Genomic DNA, 22,252 nt, shown 5'->3' with positions numbered 1-22,252 from the left:
TTTCAAATTTTTTAAAAATTTAAGTAATAAGTTATGTTACAGAAATATACAATATGCTAGGTATGGTGGTACATGCCTATAATTGCTGCTCTTGGGAGACTGAGGCTAGCCTGGGCTACAATATGAGATCTCATCAAACCACTATCCCTCCAAAAACCTACAAAGAAACAACAAACTCCTATGAAAAAACTGAACAGACTTAAATCGAACAGTTCTTTTTAGTAAACAACCACAAGAAAGTGGTCACTGTCAGTTGGTTTCACTCATTTTTCTTAATTCTCTTTGATTTTTTCCCCTCGCCATCTGTCCCCATCTCTGCAGGTCGCTTCTTCAACCCCTTCATTTTCCTGGTCTGTAGTTTGCTTAGGTCTTGCTTCTGCATATGAATCCTTCCAAAAGTTGTACCAAAAGTATCCTGAGAGACATTCTTTCTCTTCTTTGGCTATAAAATAAGAGAAAAAAAATATACATACACACACACATATATATACATATACATGCAATTTTTTAAAAAGATTTATTTACTTATTATACATATAGTATTCTGTCTACATATATTCCTATAGGCCAGTAGAGGGTACCAGATCTCATTAGAGATGGCTGTTAGCCACCATGTGGTTGCTGGGAATTGAACTCAGGACCTCTGGAAGAAGTCAGTGCTCTTAACCTCTGAGCCATCTCTCCAGCCCCCCTGTAATTTTTCAGTGACCTTTTACTACATAACTTGTAAAAATCTAGTACACAACAATTCCCATTGTGAAGACTCCCAATGACACAAAGGACATAGCTTTACACAACTGTCCCGTCTAGGGACCATGGGACTTCTTTAAAATGCAAGTTCTCATTCAGAGCCAGTCACTGCCATCTGGGTAAAATGTCAGGTCATCTGTCGTGTTCCAGAAGACTGAGTTATCAATTCAATCTGTACTAGTGTTCCCCAGTTAGGCTGTCTACCTGGTGTGTACCTTTTATTTTACTGTTATTTGTGTGTATGTGTGTGTGTGTGTGCAGGAGCCCACAGAGGCCATGAGAGAAAGTTACAGGGTGTGAGTGCACGGTGAAGCCATCCTTCCAGCCCCGCTAGTTGTTTTGGAAATAACTGAAAACAAAGTTGGGCCTGGCAGTGCATGCTTGCAATCCAGCATTGAAGGTCTGAGACAAAAGAATCCCGAGTTCAAGGCCAGACTAGACATCAAGTCAATACACATTTAACATGTATACTATTCTACAAAGATAGCTCTCAACCCTGTATTCACTATGTTCACACTGCTCTGGTTCTGTGGAAAATGGAGGTCCTGGCTACAAGAAAACTGTCAGCCACACCAGCCCCCTGGCTTTGGCAGCTCTTTACTACCTTCATATCTGGACAGGGTTTTTATCCCTTCTAGCTTGGAGCCTAACTTTTTCCTTTATTCATTTCCCCCATCTCTTTAATAGAATGGCCACAGATCCTTCCCGGCAGGAGTGAATACAGGAAGAAACACAGGTGGTTTACCTTGAGAGCTTTGGGCATTTTCATAGACAACTTATAAAGGTCATCTGACGCTAAGTGTGTCCTCCTCAGAACGAGGTCCAGCGACGGTCCCATCTCCTCCAGCTCAATTCGTGGGGTTCTGCAGCCAGATTTCTTCAACAGAAGCCTTTAGGAATAAGAGATGCTGCTTTGCTTATGTTTTAAAGTCCTCTCTGAAAAACCTCTGCCGAAAGGGGCTCATAGTTTCAAATAGTGACAGGAATAGGTAAGATACTTTTAGCATTCATACCAAGTGTATTTTTTGGCTAGTTTTTAAAAATCAGAAATGAAAGGACACAATATTCCTGAGAAACAAGTATAAAAATTATTTTCAAAGCCAGGCAGTGGTGGCACACGCCTTTAATCCCAGTACTCGGGAGGCAGAGGCAGGCGGATTGCTGTGAGTTCAAAGCCAGCCTGTCTACAAGAGCTAGTTCCAGGACAGGCTCCAAAGCTACGGAGAAACCCTGTCGCAAAAAACTTAAAAAGAAAAAAAAGAAAAAGAAAAATTCAAATAATTCAGTGATAGAACACATGAATATTCTAAATTGTAACTAGACTTTTGAAACAGTATATTTAGTGGGATGTAGTGGTGTACACCTTTAATCCCAGTACTTGGAGGCAGAAGCAGGTGGATCTCTGTGAGTTTGAGCCCAGCCTGATCTACAATAGTAAATTCCAGGACAGCCATAGCTACATAGTGAGACCCTATTTCAGGAGAAAAAGAAGAAAAAAGAAACAGTATGCTAAAAAGATGAACAAATTCCCATCTCCAGCATTATTAAGTTAATCAACCCATTCAAAATTGACTTTTTCCTGCAGTTCATTAATGACTCCTGTAGCTTGTAGTAAATCTAAAAATCCTAGTAAATAAATTCTTAGGTCCACAACTGGCCTCACCCCCAGCTGTTTGAGTGACGGCCTAAGAAGAGCTGAAAGACCTGAAGTATAATCCGAGCCCTTGGAATGGAGGCCTAAGGACCAGTTAAGAGGCCATTCAGGACTGTCTGGGCGATGTGAAGCCCTGTCTCAAAAAAATAAAAAAAAAAATCTGAACATTATATTCACAACCACATTTTAGAGCAGTTATGTTCCCACAGGTAAAAAGGTATGAGGGAAAAGGGACGGAAGGGAGATATTAACTGATTAGCATTGCAGAGTCAACAGACGACATGGGTAATGAGAAGGAACAGAACAATTAAGGAAGGCTCAAGAGAGCAAACAGCAGGAAGCTGGCACGTGTGTGTGCTGATGCCTACTAGCAGAAATCTGGGTCCAAAGTGCACCTGGAGAGAGCCAACAGAGCGTGCATGCATGGGAGGCACAACTGCTGGTCACAGCAAGAATCACAAGAACAGACATCAAGCAATCACCCACACTCAATTAAATGAGACAAAACAGTCTGTGACGCATAAAGACCAGAGGGTTCAACAACAAAGCGCTATAGAAACAGAGGGATAGAATGAGTCAGGTATGGGGCGCACACCTCTAATCCCAGAACAGGAAGTAGAGGCAGGCAGATCTGTGCTCAAGGGCAGCCTGGTCTACAGAGTTCCAAGATAGCCAGAGCTACACAGAGAAACCTTGTCTCACCCTTCCTGGAAAGAAGAGAAAAATGAATGCTAGGCATGCTGACATGTGTCTGCCATCCCAGCCTAGGAAATCAAAGTTTATATTGGGTCCTGATTTTGAAATTAAAACACTTTACTGTGAATGACTGACAGGCTAACCCTAAAAGTGACTTCAGCAATTGTATTCTCTGGCAGATCTACCTGCCTCTGCCTTCCTAACGCTGGATTAAAGGTGTGCTGCCACGATGTACAGTTCACCCTTGCTCTTAAGTCTGATGTGTGTGCACGTGTGCACGGGTACACACACACGCATGTGGAGGAGGCCAGAGGTGAACCAGCCTCCCTTTGTCATCCACAGTGGAAGAGAGAACAACAGAGGGACCGAGGCCGAGAGGAAAGCAGCTGCTAAGGGGACTGATCCCATCTAGCTTGTCCCTCCATAAACCTTTATACTGCTGGGCACAAAAGACCAACAGACAAGAAGAGATAAATACTTAAGTTTCATCTGAACATTTTATTTTTTTTTAAAGGAGTAAAAAGGGGATGCTAACCCTAACTCTGAGTAATTTTAGCATGGCAGTATCTCATCAGTAAAACAAGAATCTGGCCACAACAGGCTCCAAAGCTACACAGAGAAACCCTGTTTCAAAAAAAAAAAAAATTTTTTTTTTAAAAAAAATTCAAGACAATCTGGCTGGGAGTAGTGGTTCTGGCCTGTAATGCCAGCACCTAAAAAGTCAAGGCAGGAGAACTCCAAATCTGAGGCCTACCTGGGTTACACAATGAGTTCAAGGCCAGTCTAAAGCTACGTCAAGAGATATTGTTTCAAAAACTCAAACCAAACAACAAAACAATCTGCTTGCTGGGGTCTACACTCATATTAATATTACACTGGGGTTATGGCAGAAACCTATGCGAGAGAGGAAATTAATGCAGTCAGTCACTGGTACATCCTACACACTTGATGCTGTAGCTTTCAAATCTAGGATATCTGGATTGACTGTGGTTTGGTGCTCTAAATCCAGTCAAGGACAATGAGACAGCACAGAAATCTAGGAAGGGCGATGACTAAAATGCCAGGTGCGTGACAGCTGACCAGGGACCCTGGAAAGTGAGTTTCTCAGCAGTCGGATGGAAGGTCAGGGCACAGCTCCCACTGCTGCCTTCTGCAAATCCTGCAGACGCACTGGGCAGGAGTCAACTCTGAGCTAGAATACAGTGTGATTTCTGAGGATTTTGAAAACTACCAGGAAATGCACTTACTTATAGCTTCGAAAGTAAACCTTCCCGTTGAGTGCCGTGAAGTGCAGAACATACTCTAATCCGGCCAGTCGGACATTTGACACTGTGGGGCCTCTGAAGAAATCTGAAAGCACATATTCAGTTGTTAAGAAAGAGAACTATTTCAAAATTCCGTTACAGGGGCTGGAGAGATGGCTCAGTGGTTAAGAGCACTGGCTACTCTTCCGGAGGACCCAGGTTCAGTTCCCAGCAACCATATGGCAGCTCACAATTGTCTGAAACTTCAGTTCCAGGGGACCTGACACCCTCACACAGACATACATGTAGGCAAAACACCAACGTACATAAAATAAAAATAAATCATTAAAAAAAAAATCAGTTACAAAGTGCTATCTTTTTAGCAGCTGTGTGTATGTATTAGCAGGGATGTGTGGGGACACAGACAACCCCAGGAACAGAGTTTCCCTGGAGTAGACTTTGGTAACTAGGCTAGGCTGGCCAGTCAGCAAGTCCCAGAGTGTGTCCGTCCCTACTTCCCCAGCACTGGGACTATAACCAAACTCAAGCATGTAACTGGCCCTTGCACTATTTCTCCAGCCTACTTTAGTTTGTTTGGAGACATGTTGACAAAGAGAAACGTCAATCTGGCCTCAAACTCCTCACTATGAGGATGACTCTGAACTCTCTGAACCCCTGACTCTACCTCCCAAGTACAGAAAGTATTCACCAAAATATATTTATTCTTTGTTTACTATCATCTTTATATACTAGAAACAGTCACATAAAAAAACAGCCATAAAAATTAGGACAGACAGAACTTAAACACTGGTATTGTTTCCTGTGTTTCCCATGAAGAAAAGCAGTCCCAGGTAGGTAAGATAGCACAGTGAGTAGGTACGCTTGTTATGCAAGCCTGGAGACCCAAGTTCAATTCCCAGGACCCAGGTAAATGTGGAAGGAGCAGTCAACTCCAGTTTCCCTTTGACCTACACACACATGTACACCCACTACACATCATATACAAAATAAATTTTGTTTTTCGTCGGGCAGTGGTGGCTCATGCTTCTAACCCCGGCACTCAGGAGGTTGAGGTAGGCGAATCTCTCTTCGAGGCCAGCCTGGTCTACAGAGCAAGTTCCAGGACTGACTCCACAGCTACTGAGAAACCCTGTCTCAAAAAAACAAAAGCAAAACAAACAAAAACCAAAAATGAAAAGAAAAATTTGTTTTCCAAAAAAAGCAATTGTATAGGTTGGAATATAATCTGATGACAGAAGGCTTGCCTGGCATATATAACATATATAAAGTCCTGGGTTCAACCCAGTAGACTCAGAAAAGAACTCTGCAGGAGACAGTCCTCTATCAGCCTGTCCTGTCACAAGGTACGTAAGCACACACCCTTAGGTTACATCACCTACGTGGAGGAGATCGGGGATGACACTCTCCCAAGTATAGGGCTGCTGCTACTGTATTTCATTTGGACACAAGCAGTGGCCTGACTTACTCATACTAAAAGCCTAACTTCCCCCGTGAAAACATTCCTCTTCCACCTTTCTGCTTCTGTCCCAAATTTCTTTTCCATGCTACTCCCTTCCCAATCACTGCATTGTAGTCTTTCACGCCATCTAGTGGAAGTACAAGATATGAGATAGGGTTTATAAAGTGTAGTGAGCCCTCGTGTAGTGGCACACATTTATAATTCTGTGTAATCTCAGTACAGGTAAAAGAACTGCTGCGACCTGGTACCAGCTTACAATATAAAGTCCACTTCAAAAGAAACCCAGATGCATGCACACAAGAAAAGAAAACGGAGCCCAGTGGTGGTACACACCTTTAATCCCTGCACTCAGGAGGCAGAGGCAGGCTGGTCTCCTAGTTCCTAGTCTACAGAGCGAGTTCCAGGGCAGTCAGGATGGTTACACGGAGAAACCCTGTCTCAAAAGGAAGGAAGGGAAGAGAGGGGCGTGGAGTGGGAGAGAAGGGAAGGAAAGAGAAAAGAGAGAAAAGACACAAAGCCACACAATGACAGAACAGGGTTATAATACCAAAACTCAAAAGACTGAGCAGAAAACCACAGGCTAGTTTGAAGCCAGCTTGAGAGACACAGCAAGACCCTTCTCAAAACTACCCTTGAGCTGGGTGTGGTGACTGTACCTGCATCTCAGCACTTGGAAGGCTGAGACACGGGTACTGCTGAAAGGGCAAGGCCAGCCTGGTTCATACTGAGACTACTTTGGGGTACAAGGTGAGATCATGTCTCAAATAACCAAAGAGTGCTAATGTGATGGATGGCTCAGTGGGTAAGAGTGCTTGGTGCACAAGCCTGGAGACGTGGGTTCCATCTCTAGGACCTAGTAATGATGGAAAGAGAGAATCCAAACCACAAAGTTGTCCTCTGACCTTCCCATGTGCACTGAGACATGTTGTGGGAGGCCTCTTGTTCGTTTCCCCACCCCTCTGACTCAATCACTTAGAAATTATATTATTTGTAATACTGTTTGGCCAATAGCTTAAGTGTATTGCTAGCTAGCTCTTACATCTGGAATTAGCCCATTTCCATTATTTTATACTTTACCACAGGATTTGTGGCCTACCGGCAAGGTTACAACTGATAGCTCCTGTCTTTCCCCTCTGGCGGCTACATGGTATCTCCTTGACTCCGCCTTCTTTCTCCCAACATCTAGTTTAGTCACCCCCCCTCAGCTCTACTCTGCCCTATCACAGGCCAACGCAGATTCTTTATTCATTAACCAATAAAAGCAACACATATACAGAAGGATTTCCTACATCAGAGGCATACACACACACAAAGAGAAAAACAAAAAAAATCTTAAAGTCTGGGGTTAGTGTGGGGTGGCACATTTGCTTAGAAGTCATAAGGCTCTGGGATTCAACATTCAGCACAACAACAAAAAATATTAACAGTCATTATTAACTGAGAAGTTCTAAAGAATTATGATACCAGTAAAACGAGTACAATCACAAGGAAATATGAAAGCTTTTTGTTCTCAACATGTCTATCATAAATATCCTTTGCTGACCTTAGATTTTTAAAGTCAAGTACACAATTTACATGCCACCAACTTTTCAAGTGACCTAGGGCAAAGAAACACAAAGTTTTTAAAATGTGGTGGTGCACACCTTTAATCCCAGCACTTGGGAGGTGGAAGTAGGTAGCTCTCTGGGAGTTTGAGGCCAGCCTGGTCTACAAGAGCTAGTTCCAGGACAGCTAAGACACTATCTTGAAAGAAATCCTATCTTGAAAAACAAAAGTAAAAATAAATTCCCTCACCCCAAATAATACAGGTTATTGTCACTGCTGACCGTTGCCTACCAGAACTGGATAAAACATCACTGCTGAAGACACCACACACTTTGGTTGCAAGACATAAAGAAATCAAGATATGGAAGCTTTCTCCCAACTGGCTTGCTATGCATGATGCTGTGTAGAACTGACATCCATAGTCTTAACACAGAGTGGTCCTCACACATTACACTATTGATTCACCAAGCAAGATGTGCTCACTGATGCAACAGTGGCATGACTGTCATGAGTATAACCAACCTGTGTCTTATTAGATTTGAGGTGCCCCCTGCAGGAGAAAGTTCACATCTGTACTGTAAACCTGGTCAAAAGGCTGTGGCTCTGGTGGTCACATGCCCTAGTGGAGATCCAACTGCTGATGTTTAGATACTGGACATGGTATTACTGTCATACTGCCTTCTAAATATTTATGTGTAAGTCCACAGATTAGTGTTGCTCTCAGTTTGTCAGAGGAGCATCTTTTTATAGAGGATAGCAATTACTGCAAACTCATAACTGGTCAAAGCAATCAAAGTAAACTGTTGGATGCTCAGCTTTAAATGGAGTATCTGAGGCTCAGGGAAGTGAAGAGGTGGACAGACAGACTGAAGATGCTGGAAGGGGAGGAGTGCTGTGGAACTCACATAACATGACATGACATGACATGACACGACATGACATGACTGCTGACCTCTGAACCGCTTTTGGCTGTGGTTCCTGCAAAGGTGCCTTCCCTGGGCAGGTGGTTTGGGGTTGTATAAAAAATAAGGCTGAGGGGGCTAGAGAGATGGCTCAGTGGTTAAGAACATTGACTGCTCTTCCAGAGGACCCAGGTTCAATTCCCAGCACCCACATGACAGCTCACAACTGTCTGTAATTCCAGTTCCAGGGGACCCGAAACCCATGGCAAAACACCAATGCACATAAATAAAAATAAATAATAATTTTTAAAAAAGAAAACAAGGAAAAAAAAGAAAGCAGCCTGAGCAAGCTGTGGAGAGGAAGCCAGCAAGAGGCATTCCTCTGTGGCTTCTACTTCAGTTCCCGCTTGTCTTCTCTCAGTGGACTATGACATGGAATTTGTAAGACAAATAAACCCTTTCCTCCCCAGTTGCTTTTGTTGGTGTTTTATCATAATAGAGACATAGCTAAGACATGGGAAAGGGGCTAGTGAGGTCCCAAACCACCTTACAGAACTATAGGCAGTGAATCGTTGCTGGGGAAAAGAGAGATTTCTTTAGGGATGACTTGCCTGTGTCCCTGGAAACCTACCAGCGCCACAACCTATGCTGAGGAATGCAACCCTTATTAAGCTCAGTGAGACAAGAAGACTGGAGCATGAAGATACGAGAGTTATAGTTTAGAGAAGGAAGAATGTGAACAAGCTTAATCTTGCAGAAAAGGTAGGTTTCAGAAGCAGCTGTCAGGTTACTAAGACGAGCTCCACTAATACTCACCAATAAGAAGATTTTTTAATCTTCTATAGTCTTCTGTTACATCAAAATCATCACCAGCGAATATCAACAGGGGTTTTGTTCCCTCAGGGCACTTACTAGTCTATGAGATTTAAAAAAATAAAAATAACATAATTAAATGATTTCCAAAAATCTAAAGAATTTATATAACAATTTTTAAGATAGTCAATACCTGTTAAAATAATCTCAACATTTTTACACATACATTCTGACTTATTGTAGCTACAACCACAACTGAGGATCCAAAAAAATCACTTATATGATAAATCACAAATGTCACGTAAATGGCAAGACATGCCTTGAACCCATAGGTCCAATCTGAGGTCACTGTTCTACTCCGAACATAAGGAAGCTGGAGTTACTGACTACAAGGGAGCTTGCAAAAACCTTTTTTTCAAAGCCACAGGAGAAGGATATTTAGTTTAGTTAATCTACTAAATCTTCAAGGTCTGTCCCTTTTTTAGAGAGCTGAAGAAACGAGAAATATGTACATTTACCATAATTTAACCATCCCACAAGCCTCAAGTCCCACTAGCTCAGTTGGACAGAGTGGAGCATGCCTCTAATCCCAGTACCTCTGCAGCAGGAAAGCAGGAAGATCAGAAACTCAAGCTCAGCCTTGGTTACACAGCAAGTCTGAGGTCAGTCTGGGTTATTTAAAATTCTATATCAAATACACAAAACCCACTAAATTATACAACCTTCATTATAAACAATATTCCTTTTCTCTAAGCTCCTAAACTCTAATCTTGGCTTTTATCTAGAATATGCATGACTCTAAGGTTAAACAATTAAACCCCGTTGGGTTCCAATCACCAAATCTAAATAGAAAACTAAGCCTGGTGTGGTGGTGCACGCCTTTAACCCCAGCACTGGAGTAGCAGAGGCAGGCCAATCTGAGTTCAAGACCAACCTGGTCTACATAGGGAGTTGTGGCCAGCCAAAGCACATAGTGAGTCCTGTCTCAAACAAAAAGACCCCACCAGTCGGGGGAAAGTGCCTTAACTCAGACCTCCAAGGTCCAAGTGAGACAATGTAGCCGATGGGTCAATATGAAGTGAGACACTCCCTGCCTTTCTCCCGATGTTCTGGCCACACTTTACTACTTTCTGTTTCAAAATCCCACTCAAACAAAGTAGCAACTGCAGGTTCCCGAAGAGGAGTTATGTCAATAGTTTGATAGCTAAGAGATAGAATAATACAGGGGCAGCCAGACCTTTTGATTGTGGAACAGTGCTCAACTGGAAAACTTCGGATTGTTGAATGTTTTCACTTAGGAAAGACAGCATTTACACCACTCTCTGAAGTTTAGCCGCTATAAAATCCATAAGCACTGTTTGTTATATATTCCTTTTTTGTTGGTCTCATTCTGTAGACCAGGCTTGGTCTTTAAAACACAGAGATCTACCTGCCTCTGCTACCTGGGTGCTGGGACTAAAGGTGTGCACCACCACCAACCGGCCTACACTTCTTTACTCCTTTTTAAAATAAAGATAAAATTGTATTTCTGAATGAGGCTCTTTTTCTATAAAACTCTATCAATACCAGTATTGGCCAAGAGCATTATTAAAATGCTATTTAGTTTGTTTTTGGTTTGGTTTTTCGAGACAGGGTTTCTCTGTAGCTTTGGAGCCTGTCCTGGAACTAGCTCTTGTAGACCAGGTTGGCCTCGAACTCAGAGATTTGCCTGTCTCTGCCTCCCGAGTGCTGGGATTAAAGGTGTATGCCACCACCGCCTGGCCAAAATGCTATTTAGTTTTAAGATTGGTATCTTGGGCTGGAGAGGTGGCTCAGAGGTTAAGAACTTTGACTGTTCTTCTAGAGGTCCTGAGTTCAATTCCCAGCAACCACATGGTGACTCCCAACCATCTATAATGAGATCTGATGCCCTCTTCTGGCCCGCAGGAACACATGCAAGCAGGACATTGTATACAATATACAATAAATAAATAAATCTTAAAAAAAAAAGAGATCAGTATCTTACCTTAATATCCTTTAGAGAGACAAACTTCTCAATACCTAGTTCAATCATATCCAGCACATGGTAGTCATACATTCGACCTAGAAGGAAATGCATTTTTAAGCACATAGATTCCCCAAGGAGACACCTTATGTTACCTATATTCACCAAATGATCTGTGTTTTCTCTGTATCTCCAAACTCACACACTCCCTTCTTAAATCTCGCCATGTACTTAGTTGTGTGGTTAGGATATTAGTCACGGAAAAACTCTCCACTCTCACATTAAGCCCTGCTCCCTTACTTTAGGGACTAAATGAAGAGTTGGGTGTGGCAGTGAGCACCTGCAACACCAGCCCTGGGGAGGCAAGAGGATGGAGCTCAAGACCAACCTGCGCTATAGCAAGTCACAGGCTGGCTTGGGGAAAAAGAGAAAGACTCTATTAAAATATAATTACATAAAATAAAAAGGGGTATAGTTCAGCAATACCAGGAGTGTTTAGCACGAATCAGACATGGGATGAAACTTTAACAATAACATCCACACTCAAAAAACAAGATGTATGAGAAAGGGTTGTCTATGACTGAACATGTTAGATAGAAACATAAAGTTTCTATGATCAGGGCTGGAGAGATGGCTCAGTGGGTAGTAATACTCCCTGCTCTTCCAACACCCATGTCATGACTATCTGTAACTCCATGTAGTTTACCTATACACAAACACACACAAATAATAGAAAAATAAATAAATAGATAAACAGCACCAGAAATCCACATTTCCCGTTTAAAAGCCAAAACTGCTTTCCAAAGATGTTAGCAATGGTGCTCTAAGACTACTCACCATGAACTACTTCACATTCTTTCTTGCTTCCCTGGGCTGGAAGGCCATACTGATGTCACTGATGGATAGAAGTTTCCAAACCTAGCCTTCAAAAGGCTGGGTAAGGACTCCACCACTGAGGTAGACTCCAGTCCAAAGAAACGTACCCAGTGTCAAAGGTTACAGCGGCAACAGAAACTATTCTTTTTTCTTTTTCTTTTCTTTTTCTTTATTTTTTTATTTTTTTGATTTTGGTTCTTTGAGACAAGGTTTCTCTGTAGCTTTGGAGCCTGTCCTAGAACTAGCTCTTATAGACCAGGCTGGCCTAGAACTCACAGAGATCTACCTGCCTCTGCCTCCCGAGTGCTGGAATTAAAGGTGTGCGCCACTACAGCCCAGAAGGAACTACTCTTGAGCTGACTGTAAATCCTGAAAACAGAGTCAACTGAGTCAGAGAGCTGACTCTATGAGTAAAAACATTAGAGTGGTGGGTGTCACAAGCCACTAATTCCAGCACTCAGAGGCAGGAGGATCTCTCTAAGTTCTAGGTCAGTCAGAGCTACATAGTGAGACCATGTCTCAAACAACAAAATAGAATATGATACTCACCTATTACTAGATTATTTGGCCTCTTCTTATTATGGGAGCCAAACATAAATAAAGAACAGTCTGACTTCTTTGAGAAGAATTCCTAGTAAGAGAAAAAAGAAAACCATGCAAAGATCTTAGCCTGGTCTGCTGTGGTGGCTCATAAATTTGGAAGGCTGAGGCAGAAGCACTGCTGTAAATTCCAGCCAGTCAAAGCTACAGAGCAAGAGGCTCTGTTGTAGATTATTATTTTAACAAGTGTTACATTGTTTATGCTGTGGAATATTTGTTTTAATGATGCAAAGATGTGTTACACTCTTTTATGCTACATTTGTTTAACTCTGTAAAGTTGTGTTACTTTGCCTGTCTAAAACACCTGATGGTCTGATAAAGAACTCACTTAACGTCACTGCTATTATCAACAGCACATCTCAGCATGCACAGGGGAGTCACCGAAATTTACCGACACACTGGCTTTGGGTGTTTGAAACTGGGCTCACCAATTTTTAATGAGCTTTGCTACTTTTCACAGCAAACTGCAATGAGCTAGGAAGCAGCTCTAGGATCTCCCTGACCCCACACTTTAATTAGTTCCGTTTCACTTCTGGCTGACAGAGCTATGATGTTCCCATTTAGGAACTGTTTGGGGGCTGGAGAGTGGCTCAGAGGTTAAGAGCACTGACTGCTCTTCCAGAGGTCATGAGTTCAATTCCCAGCAACCACGTGGTGGCTCACAACCATCTGTAATGAGATCTGGTGCCCTCTTCTGGCCTTCAGGCAGGATACTAAATAAAGAAATAAAAAACTGTTTGGGCCAGGCAGTGGTGCCCGCCTTTAATCCCAGCACTCGGGAGAGTAAGTCTGAGGCCAGCCTGGTCTATAGAAAAACTCTGTCTCATAGGAAAAAAAAGTGTTCTGTAAAAAGTCTCCGAAAGGAGTAATATGGCATGTCTTTAAGGGCAGTACTCTTATCAAAAATACTCTCTGTATTTTTTTTTCTTTTTACATTCAAAGTCATTATAGTTCCCATAAAATTCTTCTCTGTTGGGAGCTGGAGAGATGGCTCAGTGGTTAAGAGCGCTGGCTGCTCTTCCAAAGGTCCTGAGTTCAAATCCCAGCAACCACATGGTGGCTCACAGCCATCTGTAATGATATCTGTCGCCCTCTTCTGGCCTGCAGGCATACATGGAGACAGAATGTTATATATATAATAAATAAATAAATCTTTAAAAAAAATTCTTCTCTGTTATGGGACACTCTGGAAAGAATTCGAGAGGTGGGTAATTTGCTAGCAAGATGTGGAGGTAGACGGGTGCTGTTCGTCAAATGTACGGTATGGAGAAAAGGTAATGAGCCACCACAAGGCAGAACATAGATTAATATAAACAGGTTAAATTAACTTTTATGAGCTAGTTGGGAACAAAGCTAAGCTAAGGCCAAACTTTCATACTTAATAAGAAGTCTCCCTGTCATTATTTGGGAACTGGCAGTCCAAAGAAAGTCCGACTATATTTCTATTTCTAGATACTGTTTTCATTAAATCTACCAAGAGGACACAAACTATGGCTCAGTTAGCAACACCCTTGCCTGGCATGTACAAAGTCCTTGGAGCTATGCCCGGCACTGCATAGACAGTGGTGGTTCATGCTGTAATCCCAGCCCTGGGGTAGAGACAGGAAGATCAAAGTCATCCTTGGTTACAAGAGAGTTCAAACCACCCTGAAATACATGGGATCCTGACTAAAACCAAAAACCAGACTGGGTGTGGTGGAGCAACACCTTTAATCCCAGCACTCAGAGAAAGAGGCAGGAGTTTGAGGCCGGCTTGGTCTACATAGTTCCAGGACAGTCTGAGAGAGTTACATAATAGAGAGACCCTGTGTCAAAAACAACAAAGAGTATCTTATGATAATAATAACAGCAGCTATATTTTTTAATAATAGCTGCATCTTTTAAGTTCTCAGGTGGGAGAGATGGCTTAATGGATAGAGGTGCTTGGTATGATGCTGCGGGAGTATCTTCCACTGCTTCAGCCAACAGTCGCTGAAGCACGAGCCCACGGTGCTGTGGGAGCGCCTTCCGCTCTGTCAGCCAATAGCCGCTGAAATACCAGCCCACTGGGGCGTGGTATATTTCTCTTTTAAAAAGAGCCACAGAGCTCAGCTCGGGCCTCTTGGTTCCAGAGCTTGGTTCAGGCTCCTGCTCCAGCAACTAGGCTTCCTTCCTGACGGTTTATGGTGTATGTAAGTTTTACCCCCCAAAATAAATAACCCCTTAAAACATAACTGGTGTGGGATTGATTTGCCGTTAGTATGAAGCCTTGGTATGAAGTGTAATTCCCAGAACCCATAGGATAGAAGGCTAGAAACACACACACACACACACAAAATTTAAAAAAAAAAAAAAAAGGGAATAATCTTATAGTCTGGACACCAAAACTGTCATATATAGGACTTCTAATTTTAAAAGTTTTTGAAAAGATACCAAATTAGGAGTACAGCATGAGTTAGTCTGGAGTCAATTTCACACAGTTCTGTCCTGTTATTTCTGAGTGCTGGGAATGGCTCCCAGGGCCTCAGACATGCTAGGCAAGCATGAGCCAGTACCATTACCACTTACTCCCCAGCCACACAGCCAGTCCTACCCATATGAGCTCTCCTTTATTTAAGAAGATTCTTGTACTTACCAGTGACGTCTGATCCTCAAATGGTCTTGTAATATTTTTCCTAAGAATATTAAAAATAATGATTCCAGTTTTAATAATGTTAATAAGTACATTCAGTTAAATATAATGAATAAAAAGTAATATATTCAAATGATTAAAAGAGTAGGACACAGTGGGACGAATCTTTAATTCCACTATTTGGAAAGTACAAGTAGGTAGATGTCTATGAGTTCCAGACAAGCCAGGGTTGCATAGTGAGACCTTATCCCAAAATACACCACTCAACAGTAGGGTAAGAAGGCCTGGAGAGATGGCTCAGTAGTTAAGAACACTGGGTACTATTTCAGAGAACCCAAGTGGGCTCAATTCTCAGTACCCACCTGGTGGCTCACAACCATTTCTAACTCGAGGTCCAGGACCTCCAATGGCAACTGGCACACACATGGTGCAGGCGTGCATGCAGACAAAACCCCCAAAACATAAAATTAAAGCAAACAAAAAAAAAAATGCAAACAATCACTTTTAATCCCAGCACCCAGGAGACAGTAGCAGGCAGATCTCTGAATTTGAGGTTAATCAGGTCTACAAAGCAAGTTCTAGGACAGCAAGCACTACAGAGAGAAATCCCATCACAAAAACAAAAAACAAAACAAAACAAAAAGATTATCCTAAGTGTTGGGCTGGAACAACAGCTCAGCAGTTAAGGGTGCTTATTGTTCTTACAGAGTATCCAACTTCAGTACCAGAAACCCCATCAGGCAGCTCACCTCAGCTCTGTGGGATCTGATGCTTTTTGGCCTGGGCAGGTACATGGGCAAACACACTTACAGACAGACAGACAGACAGACAGACAGACACACACACACACACACACACAGTTTTTAAGAGAGAGCAGAATGGGGGCTAGAGAGATGGCTCAGAGGTTAGGAGCACTTGCTACTCTTGCAGAGGGTCCAGGTTCAATTCCCAGCACCCACATGCAGCTCACAACTGTCTGTAACTTCAGTTCCAAGGAATCTGACACCTTGCACACCAATGCACAGAAAATAAAGTTAAATAAATTACATTTAAAAAGTATGAAAAAAAAGAGGGAGCAGAATGTACAAAGGGATTAGCTCAGAGAGGGCCTGCCTAGCACACATAGGGCCTTGGATCTCATCTCTAGCACTCCCCAACAAAAGGCAAAGATTCTGAAACACACAGAAGCTTAAAAAAGCAAAAAAGGCAGACAAGCACTGCTGTAACTGAGCGAGCTAAGTGGACAATGGTGTGAAATCCGTATGACTGCAACTGGGCAGCGCTTGGGAAGTAAAGCAGCAAGATCAGGAGTTAGAGGGCAGCCAGGCTGTATGCAACCTTGTCTCAAAAACCAAAACCAAACAAATATCCTCAGTCAAAGAAGGCAGACTATATACAGGGTCATTGTGTGCTGAGACCAGACTTTACCGGGATCCAATAACAATACTATAATATAACCTTCAAGAGTATACTGAACCCACACTGAGTTAAGTAACTTAAAATTAAAGGGATAAACAACCTTTTTCTTCAGAATTCCAAGCAAAAAGAAACAACCTTTTTCTTCAGAATTCTAAGCAGAAAGAGACCATAGAGCACCACAACCATCCTGATTGAACACACACACACACACACACACACACACACACGACGCTAGAGCACCACAACCATCCTGACTGTACACAGACAGGACATTAGAGCATCACAACCATCCTGACTGTATACACACACATACACAAACATACATGACACTAGAGCACCACAACCATCCTGACTGCACACACAGATACTATGGAAGGATGGGTAACAGCTAAATTTCCAGAAAGGAAGAAGTCAGAGTCCTCAGAATTTGTGAGTTTAACACCCACAGATTCATGATTGTACATAGGAAATATTTGGGTGGTTATGGGGCTGCATCTGCACAGGACATGGGAAGACTTCTATTTCTTAGATTTATTCCCTAAACATTACAGCCAGCTGTGCATCCAGTATTTACACAGTAATATAGAGACAGCTGAGGGTATACAGAAAGCCGTGCATAGGTCATGAGACAACCATGCTATTTCACACCCAGGACTGGAATATCCACATATTGTATATTCCATGGAAGTCACAGATCCACTTCCCAAGAAATTACAAGGAAAGACTATATTTGCATAGTTTCAAAGTATCTCCCCCTAAATATTTACTAGCTACAAAATAATTGTATTTATTTATTGGAAAAATAATGACTTTATGAAGAAACTGGAGACAAAGTCACCAAAGACTTTCACAAATTAAAGACAAAGGATGGGGCCAGCAAGATGGCTCAATGGGTAAGCATTTGCCTGGAAAGCCCAGGAGCCTGAGTTCAATCTTCAGAGCCTACAGAAAGGTGGTCCTCTGCACCTGCACCATGGGACGTGAGACCCGCACACAGGCATCACACACAACAACAGAAGACGACTGGGGATATACAGCCCCGAGTGGCAGAGCACTGGCCTAGCATGGGTTCAATCCCTAATACTGCCAAGGAGGAAAAAGAAAATCAAGACTAGGGAAACAACTAAAAGCAATGTGGAAACTAAAAACTCAGTCAAGTAAATAAACCAATAATGTACTTCATATTAACACAGTAATGCCAATTCCCCACTTAATAACTGCACTATAATAATTCAAGATGTAACACTGGAGGACCTAGACAAAGGACATACAGGAATTCTAGTAATGCTTACAACTTTCCTATGCATATGTACTTATTTCAAAATAAGGTGTGTACATATAACAGTTATGCAAGAATATGCTGAGCCAGGCATGGTGGTGCACGCCTTTAATTCCAGCACTTGGGAGGCAGGGGCAGAAGATCTCTGGAGGTCAGCCTGTTTGAGTTCCAGGCCAGCCATGGCTGTTACACAGGGAATCCCTGTCTCGAAAAACACAAGAACAAGAACAAAAACATTCAGTACAAATACTAACACTTTTTTCTTTCAAATCTTTTGTAAAGCAATTCTTACTTTTACAGCTAAACAAAGTAAGTAATAATAATAAACCAACTTACTTTTTATAGAGAACTCCATATGGTTTCTTCAGGGCATACTGTAAAACATAATTTTAAACTTTCTCAAAAAAACATTCAAAAAGCAGAGTCATGCCAATCTTCCTGCTTCAGTCATTAAACACTGGAATTATACTCAGGGGTCATCACATCAGCTGTTTTCATTCAGGGGTGAGGACAGGACCTCATTATGTAGCATGGGCTGCCTTGACTGGCAATCTGCCTCTGCCTCCTGAGTTCTGGGTTTACAGGCATGTGCCACCATGTTTAATAAAACATTTGATGATTCTCAGCCAAGTGTTTCCCTGTCCCAGTGTAATGAACACTGTCACCTTTTCCTACAACCAAGAATGACCATTAGGTAATATACTCTGTAATACCGCACTGCTCTTAGATCTTACTCAACTGTGTAGGGTCACTGGGAAGTGGCAAGACTCAAATAAAAATCCACTCAGAGACTAGTCTTTAAGTACCTTTGCAAGTACACTCACAAGATAAAGTTTCCAATTTCAGCGTCTCTATTTACCCCCACCCCTCCCAACTCAGCTCTTCTTTAAGGCTGGATCTTAAGACATCACAATTCTACCACATTTGGCCCAACTGAGGATGCTCAAAAGTTTCTAAAAAGTCCAACCTTACTTTAAAAGAATATTTAAAGCCAGGCCGTACTACATAGTGAGACCCTGTGTTTTATTGTTTGGGTTTTTGGAGACAGGGTTTCTCTGTGTATCCCTGGCTATCCTGGACCGCACGCTGCAAACCAGGCTGGGATTAAAGATGTGTGCCACCAACCATAGCTTTTTTTTTTTTTTTTTTTTTTTTTAAAGCAAGATAACAGGGCTAGAAAGAGGATTCCTCTTCCAGAGAGTTCCCAGCATATCAGGAGGCTCACAGTCACCGTAGCCCCAGCTACAGGCGCTCCAAGGCCTCTGGCCTCTGTGGGCACCCACACAGACACTCAGCACTGGAGACGGTAAGTTTCTACCTACCACATCTCTGAGGACTTGCGTCATAGTTGCGTTCGCATTCCCTCCTTTAATCAGCATGGCATTCTTAATGTTTTCACTGAGCTTTGGTTCTCTCTTCTCAAGGAATCTCTTAGCCCTTTTGGTTTTAGGTTTTCTGTTCAAAAAAGCACAATTCATAACAATTTACACATTTTCCTCATATGACACACTACAACTTGACTGATAACTTAAAAAAAAAATCAACAGACATCATATTCACATCTATCTAGTAGGAGTCCATCATTAAATAGCCTCACCTTTTCATAAAAGGGTTTCATAGAGGGTTTCATAAAAACCCTCACCTTTTCAGGGAGATATTAGCAAAGGTATTTATCATTACTGATAAATACATGTGTTTTGTTAGTTTTTGGTTCCTTACAAAAACTTTCTTTTGATATTTCCACATTGTTTTAGTACTGCTTTTTTTCTAAACCTCTCATTATTAAACACCGAAGGCTTCTGGAGCACCTGCTACTCTTATTGAGGATTAGGTTTGGTTCTCAGCACCCACACGGAGGCTCACAACTGACTGCGACTCTTGCTCCAGAGGAGCTGATGTCCTCTTCTGGCTTCTGTAGGCACTGCATGCACAGGGCACACAGAAAGCTACACTCACATATACAGAAATAAAAGTAAATTTTAAAACAGAAATGTCTCAAGCGAACAGTTATTAACTTACTATGTTTCTTCATGGTAGCTTATGCCTGTCATTATAGCTCTTTACTAATCAGGCAGCTCGGACTAGAAAAGTAACATGCCCAAGGTCTGGTGTGTAGGCCAATGTTAAAATGAATTAGATATAAGAACCCATCTACAACCCCCACTACCAGGAAGAAAAAAAAAACAACAACAACAACAAACCCAACCCTAATTTGTTATTCCAATTTTATGCTGGGGCAGTAACAGGATGTTATTATACATTTCTTTCTTTTTTCTTTTTTTTTTTGAAATGTTAGCATTTAATTGACCTCCCTGAGTGGCTTCAAGCCACCAGAACACGGGCACCTCCAACACCCTTAATCTTCTCTTCAGCACTTCTGCTGAAAAATTTGGCTTTCCCGATGACAGGCTGCTTAGGGAGCTTTCCCTTGCCCAGAACTTTGTAGTAGTTTGATCACAGGGCATCACCGATGGGAGCAACTCCAGTCTTGTTCTTGGCAGCGTTGACCCGGGTCTGCTCACTGACCGGTGTCCACAGTTTATCCAGGTGACAGTCTGGGCAGAAGCTCTCTTTAAGTGGTAATGCCTCATACCAGCTTTCCCAAAGTAACCTGGGTGACTGGGAAGGGGAGGCAAGCACCTTCAGAGCCTCCCTCCCTGCAAGCTCATCTTGAGCTCTTCCTAGTGCAATGTTAATTTTCACCGTCGTAAACTTTGACACAGCAGAAACCAGAAACACACTTAACTAGCTCTTCCGTAGCTGAAAGTCAGGTCACTCACTAGCACCCCTTTCAAGAGGACAAAAGCCAGTCTAACTTCCATTCTTATGCATGTCACTAACCTGGTGACTGACCGTGCCAGAAAGTCCACAGTCAGTGAATAAGGTCAGCAGTTATTCTTCCAGGACTCTAGCACACTAAGGCAACGATCAATACCTGAGCGTGACTCTAGCCTCGGATATTATACATTTCTGTTTAGAAGAAAGCATTCAACTTGGCCTCCTCTATGGTAAACATGGTACTTTTCAAACAGTTTTCTGTCGTCTGCTAACAAAATGTCTCCTCTCTTAATTAAATATAACCCTCATCTTCCAGTCTTGGGACAGGAAGGGAAGGAAAAGAAAAACAATATACAGCCGGGTGGTGGTGGCGCACACCTTTAATCCCAGCACTCAGGAGGCAGAGGCAGGCGGGTCTCTATGAGTTCGAGGCCAGCCTGGTCAACGAGAGCTAGTTCCAGGATAGGCTCCAAAGCTAGAGAAACCCTGTCTCAAAAAAAAAAAAAACAAAAACAAAAACAAAAAACAATATACACTTTAGCTTCCCACATAGAACTGAAAAATTCTCCTTCAATAAAATGCTTTGGGTTAAACCACGTAGTCAGTCATTTACTGGTAGCTCAAAATGTATTTTTATTGAATCAACTACACTGTGTTTATACAGCAATAACGGCTCATGTTTTGTTTTGATTTTTTTCAATCTCGCTAACCAGTAATCAACCAGTAAACTGCACCTTACTCTATTAGCGAGGCACAGCGGGTGCAAAAAAAATCTACTGACCAAAAAGAAACTGTTGTGTACACGGCACATTTACTCAAAAAGCAGAAAACTGAGCCGGGCGGAGGCAGCGCAGGACTTTTATCCCAGCACTCAGGAGGAAGAGGCCGGCCTGATCTGCAGAGCGAATGCCAGGGTAGCCAGGACTACAGAGAAACCCTTTATCGAAAACCGGGGCGGGGGCGCCGGAAAACTCTTAACATCCAGTGCAGTAACATATGGGAACTCAATAATTAGTTTTGAGCAAACGTAACCATCCCTCAGTGACAAGCAGAAGCATACAAATTTAGACGGAAAAAAAAATAAAAGCTCTGTACTTGTTATGGCAAATACTGCTAAGACTACCATGGCAGCTATTTTACAGGGGAAACTGAATTCAAGAGTTTTAAAGGTTCAGTTACAAAACTTTGAAGCCGGCTTGTCGCCTGGTTCTGTCAGATTCCGAGGCCTGTACTCTTAACTCGGTCCACCGCCTTTCGCACACTTCAGAATCCATCCGTGGCGGGACCGTACGCCCTGGGCTCTGGCCACGGCTGTGGTCCTCGCTCCACAGCTCGCAGTCAGCCTGCAGGGCTTCTCCAGCAGACACGGGCGGGAGGATCGGCCAGCTCCTTCCCTCCGCGTCAGAAAAGCGCAATAACGGGGAGAGACCGCGGCAGAGGCAACAGCCCAGCCACTGGAGCCCCCTCACCCCCCTCTCCCCGCCATCGCGTACCACACACACTTACAGGACTTTATCCAAAGCATCCATCGCTACCGGACTCCGAGCAAACACACGTGTAGCGCGCACTTCCGCGAAGCCGCCGCTAACGCCGGAAGAGGCGGTACCGGAAACACGAAACA

The 22,252-nt window shown here is 42.7% G+C and overlaps 1 protein-coding gene and 1 non-coding gene across 2 annotated transcripts; both read right to left on the bottom strand.

The window, feature by feature from the left end:
• On the bottom strand, positions 1–22,252 carry Rpf2 (ribosome production factor 2 homolog). Its single transcript, XM_048425247.3, has 10 exons — positions 22,138–22,252; positions 19,176–19,308; positions 18,190–18,227; positions 15,159–15,198; positions 12,494–12,575; positions 11,090–11,166; positions 9,088–9,187; positions 4,348–4,450; positions 1,496–1,640; positions 1–442 (listed from the first exon to the last, which is right to left on the bottom strand). The coding sequence occupies exons 1-10, from the start codon at positions 22,158–22,160 to the stop codon at positions 260–262; spliced, it is 924 nt and encodes a 307-aa protein (XP_048281204.1). The 5' UTR covers positions 22,161–22,252; the 3' UTR covers positions 1–259.
• LOC125394665 (small nucleolar RNA SNORA3/SNORA45 family) lies at positions 20,682–20,811 on the bottom strand. Its single transcript, XR_007230292.1, has one exon. It is a non-coding gene; the product is annotated as a small nucleolar RNA SNORA3/SNORA45 family (small nucleolar RNA).

This window comes from Myodes glareolus, chromosome 1 (genome assembly GCF_982192425.1).
Source record: "Myodes glareolus chromosome 1, mMyoGla1.1, whole genome shotgun sequence".
In the NCBI taxonomy this organism is placed as follows: Eukaryota; Metazoa; Chordata; class Mammalia; order Rodentia; family Cricetidae; genus Myodes; species Myodes glareolus.
Note: the sequence above shows the minus strand (reverse complement) of the source record. Positions and strands in the feature narration are given on the sequence as shown.